The 14660-nt window shown below is 41.4% G+C and overlaps 1 protein-coding gene across 1 annotated transcript; it reads left to right on the top strand.

Annotated features, from left to right (window-relative positions):
* The first annotated feature begins 379 nt into the window (after positions 1–379).
* On the top strand, positions 380–5536 carry LOC120039523 (zinc finger protein 596-like). The gene is made up of 3 exons (XM_038984931.1): positions 380–525; positions 2854–2897; positions 4854–5536. Exons 1-3 carry the CDS (start codon positions 380–382, stop codon positions 5372–5374), a joined length of 711 nt encoding a protein of 236 aa, XP_038840859.1. The 3' UTR covers positions 5375–5536.
* The last annotated feature ends 9124 nt before the right edge of the window (positions 5537–14660 follow it).

The following is a 14660-nucleotide window of genomic DNA, read 5'->3' on the forward strand; positions in this document are numbered from 1 at the left end:
AGAGGGGTTTTCTGTAGTGTTGTGGTGTAGAGGGGTTCTCTGTAGTGTTGTGGTGCAGAGGGTTCTCTGTAGTGTTGTGGTGTAGAGGGGTTCTCTGTAGTGTTGTGGTGCAGAGGGTTCTCTGTAGTGTTGTGGTGTAGAGGGGTTCTCTATAGTGTTGGGGTGCAGAGGGGTTCTCTGTAGTGTTGTGGTGCAGAGGGTTCTCTGTAGTGTTGTGGTGCAGAGGGGTTCTCTGTAGTGTTGTGGTGCAGAGGGGTTCTCTGTAGTGTTGTGGTGCAGAGGGTTCTCTATAGTGTTGTGGTGCAGAGGGTTCTCTATAGTGTTGTGGTGCAGAGGGGTTCTCTATAGTGTTGTGGTGCAATGGGGAGGTGGCCTCCATATGGTGTGCCTCTGCCTCTTGGGCGATGCTGCTCTCCACCTCTTCGGTAGGACTGAGAGTGTTTGTTCCTCCACTCATGAGCAGGTGCAGCATGAGTCTGGGTTTCTTGGCATCCCAGTTGTGGCCCTAAAGTCTTCGAAAGTCAAGTGAACAAACAGATCACCGACCATTTCGAATCCCACCGTACCTTCTCCACCATGCAGTCTGGTTTCCGAGCTGGTCACGGGTGCACCTCAGCCACGCCAAGGTCCTAAACGATATCATAACCACCATCAATAAAAGACAGTACTGTTCAGCCGTCTTCATCGACCTGGCCAAGGCTTTCGACTCTGTCAATCATCTTATTCTCATCGGCAGACTCAACAGCCTTGGTTTCTCTAATGACTGCCTCGCCTGGTTCACTAACTACTTATCAGATAGAGTTCAGTGTGTCAATCGGGGGGCCTGTTGTCCGGACCTCTGGCAGTCTCTATGAGGGTGCCACAGTGTTCAATTCTCGAGCTGACTCCTTTTCTCTGAATATATCAACGATGTTGCTCTAGCTGCTGGGGATTCTCTGATCCACCTCTACGCAGACGACACCATTCTGTATACATCTGGCCCTTCTTTGGACACTGTGTTAACAAACCTCCAAACGAGCTTCAACACCATACAACACTCCTTCCGTGGCCTCCGACTGCTCTTAAATGCTAGTAAAACTAAATGCATGCTCTTCAACCGATTGTTGTTCGCACCCGCCCGCCCGACTAGCATCACTACTCTTGGCAGTTCTGACTTAGGTATTTGTAGTTGTCCACATATTCTAAGTGTCTGGCTAGACTGTAAACTCTCCTTCCAGACTCACATTAAGCATCTCCAATCCAAAATTAAATCTAGAATCAACTTCCTATTTCGCAAAACAAAGCCTCCTTTAACTCATGCTGCTAAACATACCCTCGTAAAACTGACCATCCTACCGATCCTTGAGTTTGGCGATGTCATTTACAAAATAGCCTCCAACACTCTACTCAGCAAATTGGATGTAGTCTATCACAGTGCTATCTGTTTTGTCACCAAAACCCCATATACTACCCACCGCTGCGACCTGTACACTCTGGTTGGCTGGTCCTCGCTACATATTCGTCGCCAAACCCACTGGCTCCAGGTCATCTATAAGCCTTTGCTAGGTAAAGCCCCGCCTTATCTCAGCTCACTGGTCACCATAGCAACACCCACCCGTAGCACGCGCTCCAGCAGGCATATTTCACTGGTCATCCCCAAAGCCAACACCTCCTTTGGCCGCCTTTTGGAGACTTATATCTCCCTCACTAACTTTAAGCGTCAGCTGTCAGAGCAGCTTACCGATCGCTGCAGCTGTACACATCCCATCTGTAAATAGCCCATCCAACCAACTGCCTCATCCTATATTTGTTTTTGTTTTTCTGCTCTTTTGCACACCAGTATTTCTACTTGCACATCCTCATCTGCACATCTATCACTCCAGTGTAAATTGCTAAATTGTAATTACTTCGCCACTAATGGCCTATTTATTGCTTTACCTCCTTACTCCATTTGCACACACTGTATGCAGATTTTTCTATTGTGTTATTGACTGTACGTTTGTTTATCCCATGTGTAACTCTGTGTTGTTTTTTGTCGCACTGCTTTGCTTTATCTTGGCCAGGTCGCAGTTGTAAATGAGAACTTGATCTCAACTGGCCTACCTGGTGAAAATAAAACAAAAAATAAACAACAGTTACATTTTCACCTTCTAGGTCCTCAATCTAAACTTCCTGAGCAGCATTAACACGTCCAATTTGAATGAGATCTGCTGATTATTCCAGCAGTGGGGCGTATTCCTTGTTAAATGTAAGATTAAATAAATCAAATAACTGCGGTATATCCACTCCAGTCAGCAGATGGCGATGTGTTTTTTTCCAGGCCATGCTGCCAGTGTGACGTGTAATCTAGTGGATGGGACGCTTTTTCATCAACAACAGCGAGTCAGTCACTTCAGTAGCATGATAGGCGACATAGCCTAAACGTTCAAGCTTTTTAGACTATTTCAGTGCGTATTTGCCTATGTGTTTTAAACATACTTCCGTTTTATAGCTAGTTGCCACATTTATTTTCATATTTACATTGTTAGTCAGGCAGATGCCTTAAATTTGCCTAGCGCTAGGCTAGTCGCTAATGCTAACTAGCTACCTAACATCCCCGACCATGAGTTCACTATTCTACTCTCCTCCTGCTAAAGAAGAGGTCTGCTGGACGGAGAAAGAGGATGTGTGGCTGAACATTGTCTTGAAAGAGGAGAAGGAAGAAGAGGATGTTACAATAAAACAAGAAGTAGAGGATGAGGCTGTTACCCTGAAAGAAGAAGAGAAAGACACGTTCAGAGTTAAAGAGGAGGAGGGTGTTACAGTAAAAGAAGAGGAGGATGCCGTTTTTGGAGTGAAGGAGGGAGAGATGACTGTCACATTGAAAGAGAAGGAAGAACAAGAACAGGAGGAGGAGACAGGAGATCTGATTAAGACCAGTAAGTACTGTCTTAAAAACAGGAGCACAAACTATTGATGAACTGATGCGTGGTTTTAAAGCAGCGTTCTACTGAATGTTGATGCTTGAATGTGTTATTATTTAATGGAGGAATTGATAACTACACTGTAAGATGTGTAAACCACCAAAGAGCGGGTCACCAACAAAACCTTAACAATGGATTAGCAAATTCACAACTTTAATGTCACTCAGAATTGACAAACAAGATATAAATGACAGGGGATGTGTGTTGCTATAGTAACCACGGGGAGTGGTGTGTGTTGCTATAGTAACCCGTGGGGGAAGTGAACACCCAGACAGTGGACATCTTTGAAAACAAAACCAGGAAGCTACTTCATCGTTACCCAGAAAGGATTTGATGTTGAGATTAAAAACGGCTGCATTGGCCCTTTAATGTAAGATACATACGGCTTCTTATGTGTTTTATTTATCCAACATAACTACCTTACCGTGAATGATTTCAATTAGAATAGTCAACAAGAAACAATAATAATATTAACTACGACTACATACACCCTTCTAGCTAGCTGACCACCGATTTTCATTGCAATTCATGTAAGTTAAGTCAGGTTTTAGTTAAGTCAGGTTTTAGTTAAGTTAGGTTTTAGTCAAGTTAGGTTGTAGTCAAGTTAGGTTGTAGTTAAGTTAGGTTTTATTTAAGTTAGGTTAGTTAGTTAGGTTAGTAAGTTAGGTTGTAGTCAAGTTAGGTTGTAGTCAAGTTAGGTTGTAGTCAAGTTAGGTTGTAGTCAAGTTAGGTTGTAGTCAAGTTAGGTTGTAGTCAAGTTAGGTTGTAGTCAAGTTAGGTTGTAGTCAAGTTAGGTTGTAGTTAAGTTAGGTTTTGAGAGTTTTCAAAAGAGTAATATGTACACATTTTGTGCGACATTCTGTATATTGTAAAATTCGACTGCGTGACACATTTCATTTCATATCCAACTTTTAACCTCTGAAATATAGCTAATGGGTTTGCTAATGTTGCTAGTTTAATGTAGTTGCTAAATGTTGATTGAACTGCTTAGTAACCAAAAAGGAAAGAAATTGTGAGTGTTAGATAATACATATCACGAAAACAGATGAATGTTGTCAAGCTATAGTTAGATAATAGAGCTCAGCCTATAAACATGACATTATCTATTATTATAGAGCTCTGTTCAGCCTATAAACATGACATTATCTATTATTACAGAGCTCTGCTCAGCCTATAAACATGACATTATCTATTATTATAGAGCTCTGCTCAGCATATAAACATGACATTATCTATTATTAGAGCTCTGTTCAGCCTTTAAACATGACATTATCTATTATTATAGAGCTCTGCTCAGCCTATAAACATGACATTATCTATTATTATAGAACTCTGCTCAGCATATAAACATGACATTATCTATTATTACAGAGCTCTGCTCAGCCTATAAACATGACATTATCTATTATTATAGAGCTCTGCTCAGCATATAAACATGACATTATCTATTATTACAGAGCTCTGCTCAGCCTATAAACATGATATTATCTATTATTATAGAGCTCTGCTCAGCCTGTAACCATGACATTATCTATTATTATAGAGCTCTTATTATGACATCATGACATTCCCTGAGAAATTAGATTTGGAGCTCTACATCATTTACATCATTTGTTTTTAAATCTCAGAATGGTGAATGGGAGTGTGTTAAGATCTACTAAATTTACTACATTTAAGATTTACTAAATGACTAGATTGACTGTGTGATATTAGGTTGCTTCTTGTGTAAATTTTTTCCGTCTGGATTTTAATCCTGTAATGTTATTTTTAATGATGTAATGTTGTGAAGACTGACCTCGGGTTATTGAGGGATCTAGTCTGGATTAAACCACATAGGAAAGCAGTTTTATTATGTGGAGATTTCATTCAGGTCTCTCTTTAGTATTAAACAAATGACTCTGTCTTTGGCAGGAGAGAGACCAGACTCTCACTCTGACAGCAGAAAGAGTCCTTCAGAGGAACCAGACACAGAGACGCCCAAACCAGCGAGACGACACCACTGCTCCTACTGTGGAAATAGTTTTACCCGATTACTACACCTGAAAGCACATGAGAGAATACATACAGGAGAAAAGCCCTTCCACTGTTCCCAGTGTGAAAAGAGTTTTAGGTGGTTAACGAGTCTGAAAAAGCATGAGAGGGGACACACACAAGAAAAGCTCTACCAATGCTCCCTGTGTGGAAAGAGTTTTACCAAGTTAGGGGGTCTGACTAGGCATGAGAGGACACACACAGGAGGGGATAAGACCTACCACTGCTCCCAGTGTGGAAAGAGATTTAACCGGTTAAGGCATCTGAATAAGCATGAAAGAATACATACACAGGAGGAGAAGACCTACCACTGCTCTCATTGTGAGAAGACATTTTCCCAGTCAGAGGACCTGAAAGCACATGAGAGAATAGAGAGACTGTGTTCTGACTTGTGTTTTTGACTGAGAATTTGTGTTTCTGTTGTTTTGTTTCTTGTGTCAGAACCTAAAGCCACACCTGTGTCGTTGTGGTTGTTGTCAGTGACTCTGTTTCTTTAAGGGATCAGCTTAATATTGAGGAAAGAATGTTGCTTCCATCAATGTAATTGTCTGCATCATTTCCAATCCCCCATATATTTTTGGGGGAAATATATACACTGCTCAAAAAAATAAAGGGAACACTAAAATAACACATCCTAGATCTGAATGAATGAAATATTCTTATTAAATACTTTTTTCTTTACATAGTTGAATGTGCTGACAACAAAATCACACAAAAATTATCAATGGAAATCAAATGTATCAACCCATGGAGGTCTGGATTTGGAGTCACACTCAAAATTAAAGTGGAAAACCACACTACAGGCTGATCCAACTTTGATGTAATGTCCTTAAAACAAGTCAAAATGAGGCTCAGTAGTGTGTGTGGCCTCCACGTGCCTGTATGACCTCCCTACAACGCCTGGGCATGCTCCTGATGAGGTGGCGGATGGTCTCCTGAGGGATCTCCTCCCAGACCTGGACTAAAGCATCCGCCAACTCCTGGACAGTCTGTGTTGCAACGTGGCGTTGGTGGATGGAGCGAGACATGATGTCCCAGATGTGCTCAATTGGATTCAGGTCTGGGGAACGGGCGGGCCCGTCCATAGCATCAATGCCTTCCTCTTGCAGGAACTGCTGACACACTCCAGCCACATGAGGTCTAGCATTGTCTTGAATTAGGAGGAACCCAGGGTCAACCGCACCAGCATATGGTCTCACAAGGGGTCTGAGGATCTCATCTCGGTACCTAATGGCAGTCAGGCTACCTCTGGCGAGCACATGGAGGGCTGTGCGGCCCCCCAAAGAAATGCCACCCCACACCATGATTGACCCACCGCCAAACCGGTCATGCTGGAGGATGTTGCAGGCAGCAGAACGTTCTCCACGGCGTCTCCAGACTCTGTCACGTCTGTCACGTGCTCAGTGTGAACCTGCTTTCATCTGTGAAGAGCACAGGGCGCCAGTGGCGTATTTGCCAATCTTGGTGTTCTCTGGCAAATGCCAAACGTCCTTTATGGTTTTGTGCTGTAAGCACAACCCCCACCTGTGGACGTCGGGCCCTCATACCACCCTCATGGAGTCTGTTTCTGACCGTTTGAGCAGACACATGCACATTTGTGGCCTGCTGGAGGTCATTTTGCAGGGCTCTGGCAGTGCTCCTCCTGCTCCTCCTTGCACAAAGGCGGAGGTAGCGGTCCTGCTGCTGGGTTGTTGCCCTCCTACGGCCTCCTCCACGTCTCCTGATGTACTGGCCTGTCTCCTGGTAGCGCCTCCATGCTCTGGACACTACGCTGACAGACACAGCAAACCTCCTCCATCCTGGATGAGCTGCACTACCTGAGCCACTTGCGTGGGTTGTAGACTCCGTCTCATGCTACCACTAGAGTGAAAGTACCGCCAGCATTCAAAAGTGACCAAAACATCAGCCAGGAAGCATGGGAACTGAGAAGTGGTCTGTGGTCACCACCTGCAGAACCACTCCTTTATTGGGGGTGTCTTGCTAATTGCCTATAATTTCCACCTGTTGTCTATTCCATTTGCACAACAGCATGTGAAATTTATTGTCAATCAGTGTTGGACAGTTTGATTTCACAGAAGTGTGATTGACTTGGAGTTACATTGTGTTGTTTAAGTGTTCCCTTTATTTTTTTGAGCAGTGTATATCTCCCATTTCCATGTGTTTTTTAGTTGTGTTAGTTTCAACATCACGTACATCCTGATTTCCCCCCCCTAATCGATATCAGTAATTTATACATATTACTTTATGTTCTATATTATACATATTAACAAACATTTGGTTTTGATATTTCATATTTACAATTCATGTAACATTTAGTAATTAATTATGTATACAATCAACTGACAATTTGAGTATAATTATGTCAGTTAGGTCAGGTCAGTTTATATTATACAGGAAGTATTATTAAAGAGATGCTTTACATTGAAATACAGATAGATGCAGTAGTCCCAGAGTTAATGATCCCAGGTCAGTTTATATTATACAGGAAATATTATTAAAGAGATGCTTTACATTGAAATACAGATAGATGCAGTAGTCCCAGAGTTAATGATCCAAGGTCAGTTTATATTATACAGGAAGTATTATTAAAGAGATGCTTTACATTGAAATACAGACAGATGCAGTAGTCCCAGAGTTAATGATCCAAGGTCAGTTTTGCATTTCACCTCCTGATTGATGATTAACAATGTTAGAATAAAAAATTAAAACACAAGGCTTAAACATGCTCTCTCTCCATCTGTCTCTCGTCTGCAGATATGTTTTGATGTGAGAGGATGCCAACCCCCAGTCCCATCATCGCCACCTCACCTGCTTTTAAGATAACCTTTAGGCCGACGTGAGACATTAGTATGTAGTTGTGATGAACTGAGAGAATATTTATGTAGCACTGTGATTCATTAATCATGTGCTGCCTTCCCTGCTCCTATGTGCTTACCTCTTTCCCTTTCTGTCTTTTACACCTCTCTCTCCACCTCCTCTTTCTTCCTCTGTTTTTATAATGCACAACAGATCTGCATTGAAGTACAGATTGAACTTGTATTTATAACACTTGGGTAATGAGCTTTTCAATAAAGCGTTTCACATTCTCTACTGGTTGCAATGAAGTGTAATGTGATGAAATCCTCCACCGATCCTGTGTTTATCAGATCAATGCAGATGAAGGGCATTAGATGTTGAGATGAACCGGTGTTAAGAGTATTTACATGATGCATAGGAAGTGTAGTGTTCTGTTTTTTAAACTATATTTCTGTATACATGAATTAACTAGTTAAATCCTGTTTCTAGTCTATTAGTTACAACGTGTAACCATTGATGTCCCAGGACCAAGATAGGTAAACACTGTTGAAGTGTATAATTGTAATACATACATGAAGACACAGCGTCATTCAAAGACTGGAATTTGATACTCCTGGTATTGGATATGACTGAATAATCATCTCAAGGACATTCATACCTAAACTGCACATTTATTTGCCAAGGTAGAGTACATGATCAGTGAATATATTAAATGTACAGGCTACAATGTGGGGATCTCATGCATGGTAATAACTACATGTATATACGACTTGCATCCTTGGCACAACATGATATTATATTCTACTCAATCCATAGGCTTCATTAATGTCATTCAGGCTGTTTTGAAGTTGATACAACTGTCTGTGATAGCTGAGGTTCATAGCTAGGTTCTGAACTAATATGTATACCAAACGTTTGGGTCCATACACAGATCGGCTAGATAGCTAGCGACACATCCATAGGCATAGAGGTATTTTAATCATCCACTGCACAATAAGCAAGAACATAGTTAGCTACGTTATTTCATCTATCTGCATGGCAAATATCAGCAAGGAAGCTTACAAAATTGTACATTCAATTTGCAGTAAATTCTTCAGCTAGCTAGATTCTTTACATCACTGTTACACAAAACGAAAGCCCTGGTTTGCTGGTTGTTTCAGGAGTCCCTAAAACAACCAGAATTACAATTTCATACTCATGTCACAACACCCATAAAGCTAGCCAGCTAGCTGGCTAATGTTAGCTAGTCAGCTAGCTGGCTAAATCGTGATTTTCGTAAATGAATTTTATGCTAAAAAAAATGCATAATCGTTTGTCTCTACATGAACTAACATTCCTGTCAACTGTACCATCTTTGATTCAGTTCAGTTCTGTGTAGGGGTACCTCTCTCTTCTAGTATTTCTGTCCGCCATCTTTGCTGAAGAAAGTCTAACAGTCACTAGCGCAGCAGCCTCCCCCGGTCCTAGTGCCGGCCGGTAAGATGTTTAAGATGCGATGGAACGGTTGACGAAAATAAGAAATCACAGGAAAAATATATTGACTGATATTGAATTATTTAGGGGGGGCTAATTAATATTTTAGGACTAGCTATGTTCCTGATTCCTACCTACCTTTTGTCTGAAATGTAATTTACATTTTACTCAACTGCGTTACCCACTCCATTCAGCAGATGGCGGTGTGAGATTTTAAGGCAATGCTGCTACTGTGACGTATATTCTAGTGGACGGAACGCTTCTTTCAACAGCAGCAACAGTTCGTCAGACGCCTCGGTAGCTTGCTAGACACAATAGACGAACCAATAAAGCTCGTTAGACGCTTTAGTGTATATTAGCCACTGTATTTTAAACCCACTTCTGTCATCTAGTTAGTTATCCCTTTTAATTTAATAATTTTCATATTTACGGTATTGTTTTATTTCATCTAGCGGGCTGGTTAAGTTAGCATTAGCCTAGCTAGCTAACATCTCCAACCATGAGGTCACTAAGCTACTCTCTTGTTAATGAAGAGGAGGTCTGCTGGACGGAGAAAGAAGCTCTGGTGAAAGAGGAGGAGGATATCACAGTAAAACAAGAATTAGAGGGTGAGGCTGTTACAGTTAAACAAGAAGTAGAGGATGAGGCTGTTACAGTGAAAGAAGAGGAAGACGTTTCAGTGAAAGAAGAGGAAGACGCGGTCAAAGAGGAAGAGGATTTTACAGTAAAAGAAGAGGAGGATGCAGCTTTTGGGGTGAAAGAGGAGGAAGGGGAGATGACTGTCACATCGAAAGAGGAGGAGGAGGAAACTGGATATCTGGGCCCGGTTTCCCAAACGCATCTTAAGGCATCCAATGGTTCTAAGGATGAACTTAGCCATAAGATGTTTTTGAGAAACTGTTCCCTGATTAACACTAGTAAGTACTGTCTTAAAAACAGAGACACAAACTCTGCAGTTGAACTGATGTTTTTTTATTTAACCTTTATTTAACCAGGTGGCCATGATGTCATAATGATAGTTTAACCAGGTGACCATGATGTCATAATGATAGTTTTAACCAGGTGGCCATGATGTCATAATGATAGTTTAACCAGGTGGCCATGATGTCATAATGATAGTTTAACCAGGTGGCCATGATGTCATAATGATAGTTTAACCAGGTGGCCATGATGTCATAATGATAGTTTAACCAGGTGGCCATGATGTCATAATGATAGTTTAACCAGGTAGGCCAGTTGAGAACACGTTCTCATTTACAACTGCGACCTGGCCAAGATAAAGCAAAGCAGTGTGACACAGACAACAACACAGAGTTACACATGGAATAACATACAATAAACAAGCCAATAACACAATAAGCAAGTCAATGACAGTAGAAGAAAAGAAAGTCTATATATAGTGTGTGCAAAAGGCATGAGGAGGTAGGCAATAAATAGGCCATAGTAGCGAAGAATTACAATTTAAGCAGATTAACACTGGAGGGATAAATGAGCAGATGATGATGTGCAAGTAGAGATACTGGTGTGCAAAAGAGCAGAAAAAAAATAAAAACAGTTTGGGGATGAGGTAGGTAGATTGGCGGGCTGTTTACAGAGGACTATGTACAGCTGCAGCGATCGGTTAGCTGCTCAGATAGCTGATGTTTAAAGTTGGTGAGGGAAATATAAGTCTCCAGCTTCAGCGATTTTTGAAATTCGCTCCTGTCACTGGCAGCAGAGAACTGGAAGGATGTGTGGTGTTAAAGGGGAAATCTGCAATTACCACATCCATATTTTGACTTTTAAATTATTTATTTATAGCCATTGATTCTTGAAGAATATAACACATGCCTCATGAGCTTAGTTCAACTGTTGTACCCCATCAGAACCCAGAATAAGATTTTTTTTACTCCAATGTTTAGAAACAATGTAAATCAACAGACTCAACATGGTTAAAACTATAATGTTGATATCATGGATGGTCAGTCCTTGCATCCATTGGTCTGTCTATGAATTTGAAAGTAGTTACATTTCTCCAGCCCCATCCATCATCTTATTAGCAAAAGAGTGGTGGAATTACAGCTTTGTTATTGGTTGATTGATTCTTGTGTGGCTTTTTTAAAGGGACAACCTAGTATTTAAACAGCAACAAAATGGCTGCGGCAGAGACTTGGTTTGGTAAAACAGCTGAGGGATGGGGGCTGGGATGGGGTCTGGAGAAATGTAACCACTCTCAAATTCATAGAGAAAGCTATTGTATCAACCGTAATCCAACACCTAGCGACCTCGTCAAGAAGTTCAGACATCTTGGTGTAACAGTTATAAGGTGTTGGCTTGGACAGTCACTGGACCCAGGTTTGAGTTCAGCTCAGGGCTACCCCCTGAATTCCCTACACTATGAATACAAGGACTGGCCATGCATGATGTCATAATGATAGTTTAACCAGGTTTCTAGGATATTATAGTATATTCTAGAATTCATCCATGATGTCATAATGATAGTTTAACCAGGTTTCTAGGATATATAGTATATTCTAGAATTCATCCATGATGTCATAATGATAGTTTAACCAGGTTTCTGGATATATAGTGTATTCTAGAATTCATCCATGATGTCATAATTATAGTTTAACCAGGTTTCTAGGATATATAGTACACTGCTCAAAAAAATAAAGGGAACACTTAAACAACACAATGTAACTCCAAGTCAATCACACCTTCTGTGAAATCCAAACTGTCCACTTAGGAAGCAACACTGATTGACAATAAATTTCCACATGCTGTTGTGCAAATGGAATAGACAACAGGTGGAAATTATAGGCAATTAGCAAGACACCCCAATAAGGAGTGGTCTGCAGGTGGTGACCACAGACCACTTCTCAGTTCCTATGCTTCCTGGCTGATGTTTTGGTCACTTTTGAATGCTGGCGGTGCTTTTCACTCTAGTGGTAGCATGAGACGGAGTCTACAACCCACACAAGTGGCCTCAGGTAGTGCAGCTCATCCAGGATGGCACATCAATGCGAGCTGTGGCAAGAAGGTTTGCTGTGTCTGTCAGCGTAGTGTCCAGAGCATGGAGGCGCTACCAGGAGACAGGCCAGTACATCAGGAGATGTGGAGGAGGCAGTAGGAGGGCAACAACCCAGCAGCAGGACCGCTACCTCCGCCTTTGTGCAAGGAGGAGGCACTGCCAGAGCCCTGCAAAATGATCTCCAGCAGGCCACAAATGTGCATGTGTCTGCTCAAACGGTCAGAAACAGACTCCATGAGGGTGGTATGAGGGCCCGATGTCCACAGGTGGGGGTTGTGCTTACAGCCCAACACCGTGCAGGACGTTTGGCATTTGCCAGAGAACACCCAAGATTGGCAAATTCTCCACTGGCGCCCTGTGCTCTTCACAGATGAAAGCAGGTTCAGCACATGTGACCAGACGTGACAGTCTGGAGGACGCTGTGGAGAACGTTCTGCTGCCTGCAACATCCTCCAGCATGACCGGTTTGGCGGTGGGTCAGTCATGGTGTGGGGTGGCATTTCTTTGTGGGGCCGCACAGCCCTCCATGGGCTCGCCAGAGGTAGCCTGACTGCCATTAGGTACCGAGATGAGATCCTCAGACCCCTTGTGAGACCATATGCTGGGTGGTTGGCCCTGGGTTCCTCCTAATGCAAGACAATGCTAGACCTCATGTGGCTGGAGTGTGTCAGCAGTCCCTGCAAGAGGAAGCATTGATGCTATGGACTGGCCCGCCCGTTCCCCAGACCTGAATCCAATTGAGCACATACTGGACATCATGTCTCGTTCCATCCACCAATGCCACGTTTGCACCACAGACTGTCCAGGAGTTGGCGAATGCTTTAGTCCAGGTCTGGGAGGAGATCCCTCAGGAGACCATCTGCCACCTCATCAGGAGCATGCCCAGGCGTTGTAGGGAGGTCACACACACTACTGAGCCTCATTTTGACTTGTTTTAAGGACATTACATCAAAGTTGGATCAGCCTGTAGTGTGGTTTTCCACTTTAATTTTGAGTGTGACTCCAAATCCAGACCTCCATGGGTTGATAAATTTGATTTCCATTGATAATTTTTGTGTGATTTTGTTGTCAGCACATTCAACTATGTAAAGAAAAAAGTATTTAATAAGAATAGTTCATTCATTCAGATCTTGGATGTGTTATTTTAGTGTTCCCTTTTATTTTTTTGAGCAGTGTATATTCTAGATTTCATCCATGATGTCATAATGATAGTTTAACCAGGTTTCTAGGATATATAGTATATTCTAGAATTCATCCATGATGTCATAATGATAGTTTAACCAGGTTTCTAGGATATATAGTATATTCTAGAATTCATCCATGATGTCATAATGATAGTTTAACCAGGTTTCTAGGATATACAGTATATTCTAGAATTCATCCATGATGTCATAATGATAGTTTAACCAGGTTTCTAGGATATAGTATATTCTAGAATTCATCCATGATGTCATAATGATAGTTTAACCAGGTTTCTAGGATATATAGTATATTCTAGAATTCATCCATGATGTCATAATGATAGTTTAACCAGGTTTCTAGGCTATATAGTATATTCTAGAATTCATCAATGATGTCATAATGATAGTTTAACCAGGTTTCTAGGCTATATAGTATATTCTAGAATTGCCAGTATAGATTTCCTGTGGGGGTCAAATTGTTAGAGCTGTTGATAAGTCATTGTATAATATTCAGCCAATTTATTTTCATGCCATTACATCAATACAGCCCAACCAGAAGAGAATAAACTCTTCCTGAACCAACTCCTGCTGGCCTTCATACATTCTGACGTTGCTGGTAATAGGCTAAACAAGCAGTCGGCAACCTACATTTGGAGTGCAAATTTATCTGACCATTTCTACCGATCTGCGTGCCGGTTATGATTTTCATTTGCACATTTTGCTGGAACAGTTTAATTTAATGTATAATAGTATCTCAAAATCATTGTCTGTGATTAATCTACATTCTATCTAAATGAAAATTATACAAATCTAAAAGTAACTTTTATTGCCATTGCCAATTATGTAAAAAATAGCCTACATAACAAATAAAAACATTGCAAATAGATGTCCTATAAATCACATGACCTGTCTATAACGAACTTGAAACATTGTATAAAATATTCTGGGCCCTCAGTTTCCTGCTCCAGTGAGTTCTCGACCGACACAGCTGTAGGCTATTTGTGAAAGGGATAAGAAGTAATCAGGTGTTTTGACATTTCCACTGGATCAGCGCATTACGTTTTCCCCTTTTGTGCCGAGTGGTTATCGAAAGGGTGAGAGCTGGAAATATTTTACAAATACTTTGAGGAGTTATTCTCATTTGCAATTGATTTTGATTAGACTTTGTTTACTTGCTGTTAGAGGTGAAGAGAAATTTGCTTTGAGAGGCTCCACAACTCATTAGTG

The sequence above is a fragment of the Salvelinus namaycush genome, unplaced genomic scaffold (assembly GCF_016432855.1).
Source record: "Salvelinus namaycush isolate Seneca unplaced genomic scaffold, SaNama_1.0 Scaffold277, whole genome shotgun sequence".
NCBI classification, from domain to species: Eukaryota; Metazoa; Chordata; class Actinopteri; order Salmoniformes; family Salmonidae; genus Salvelinus; species Salvelinus namaycush.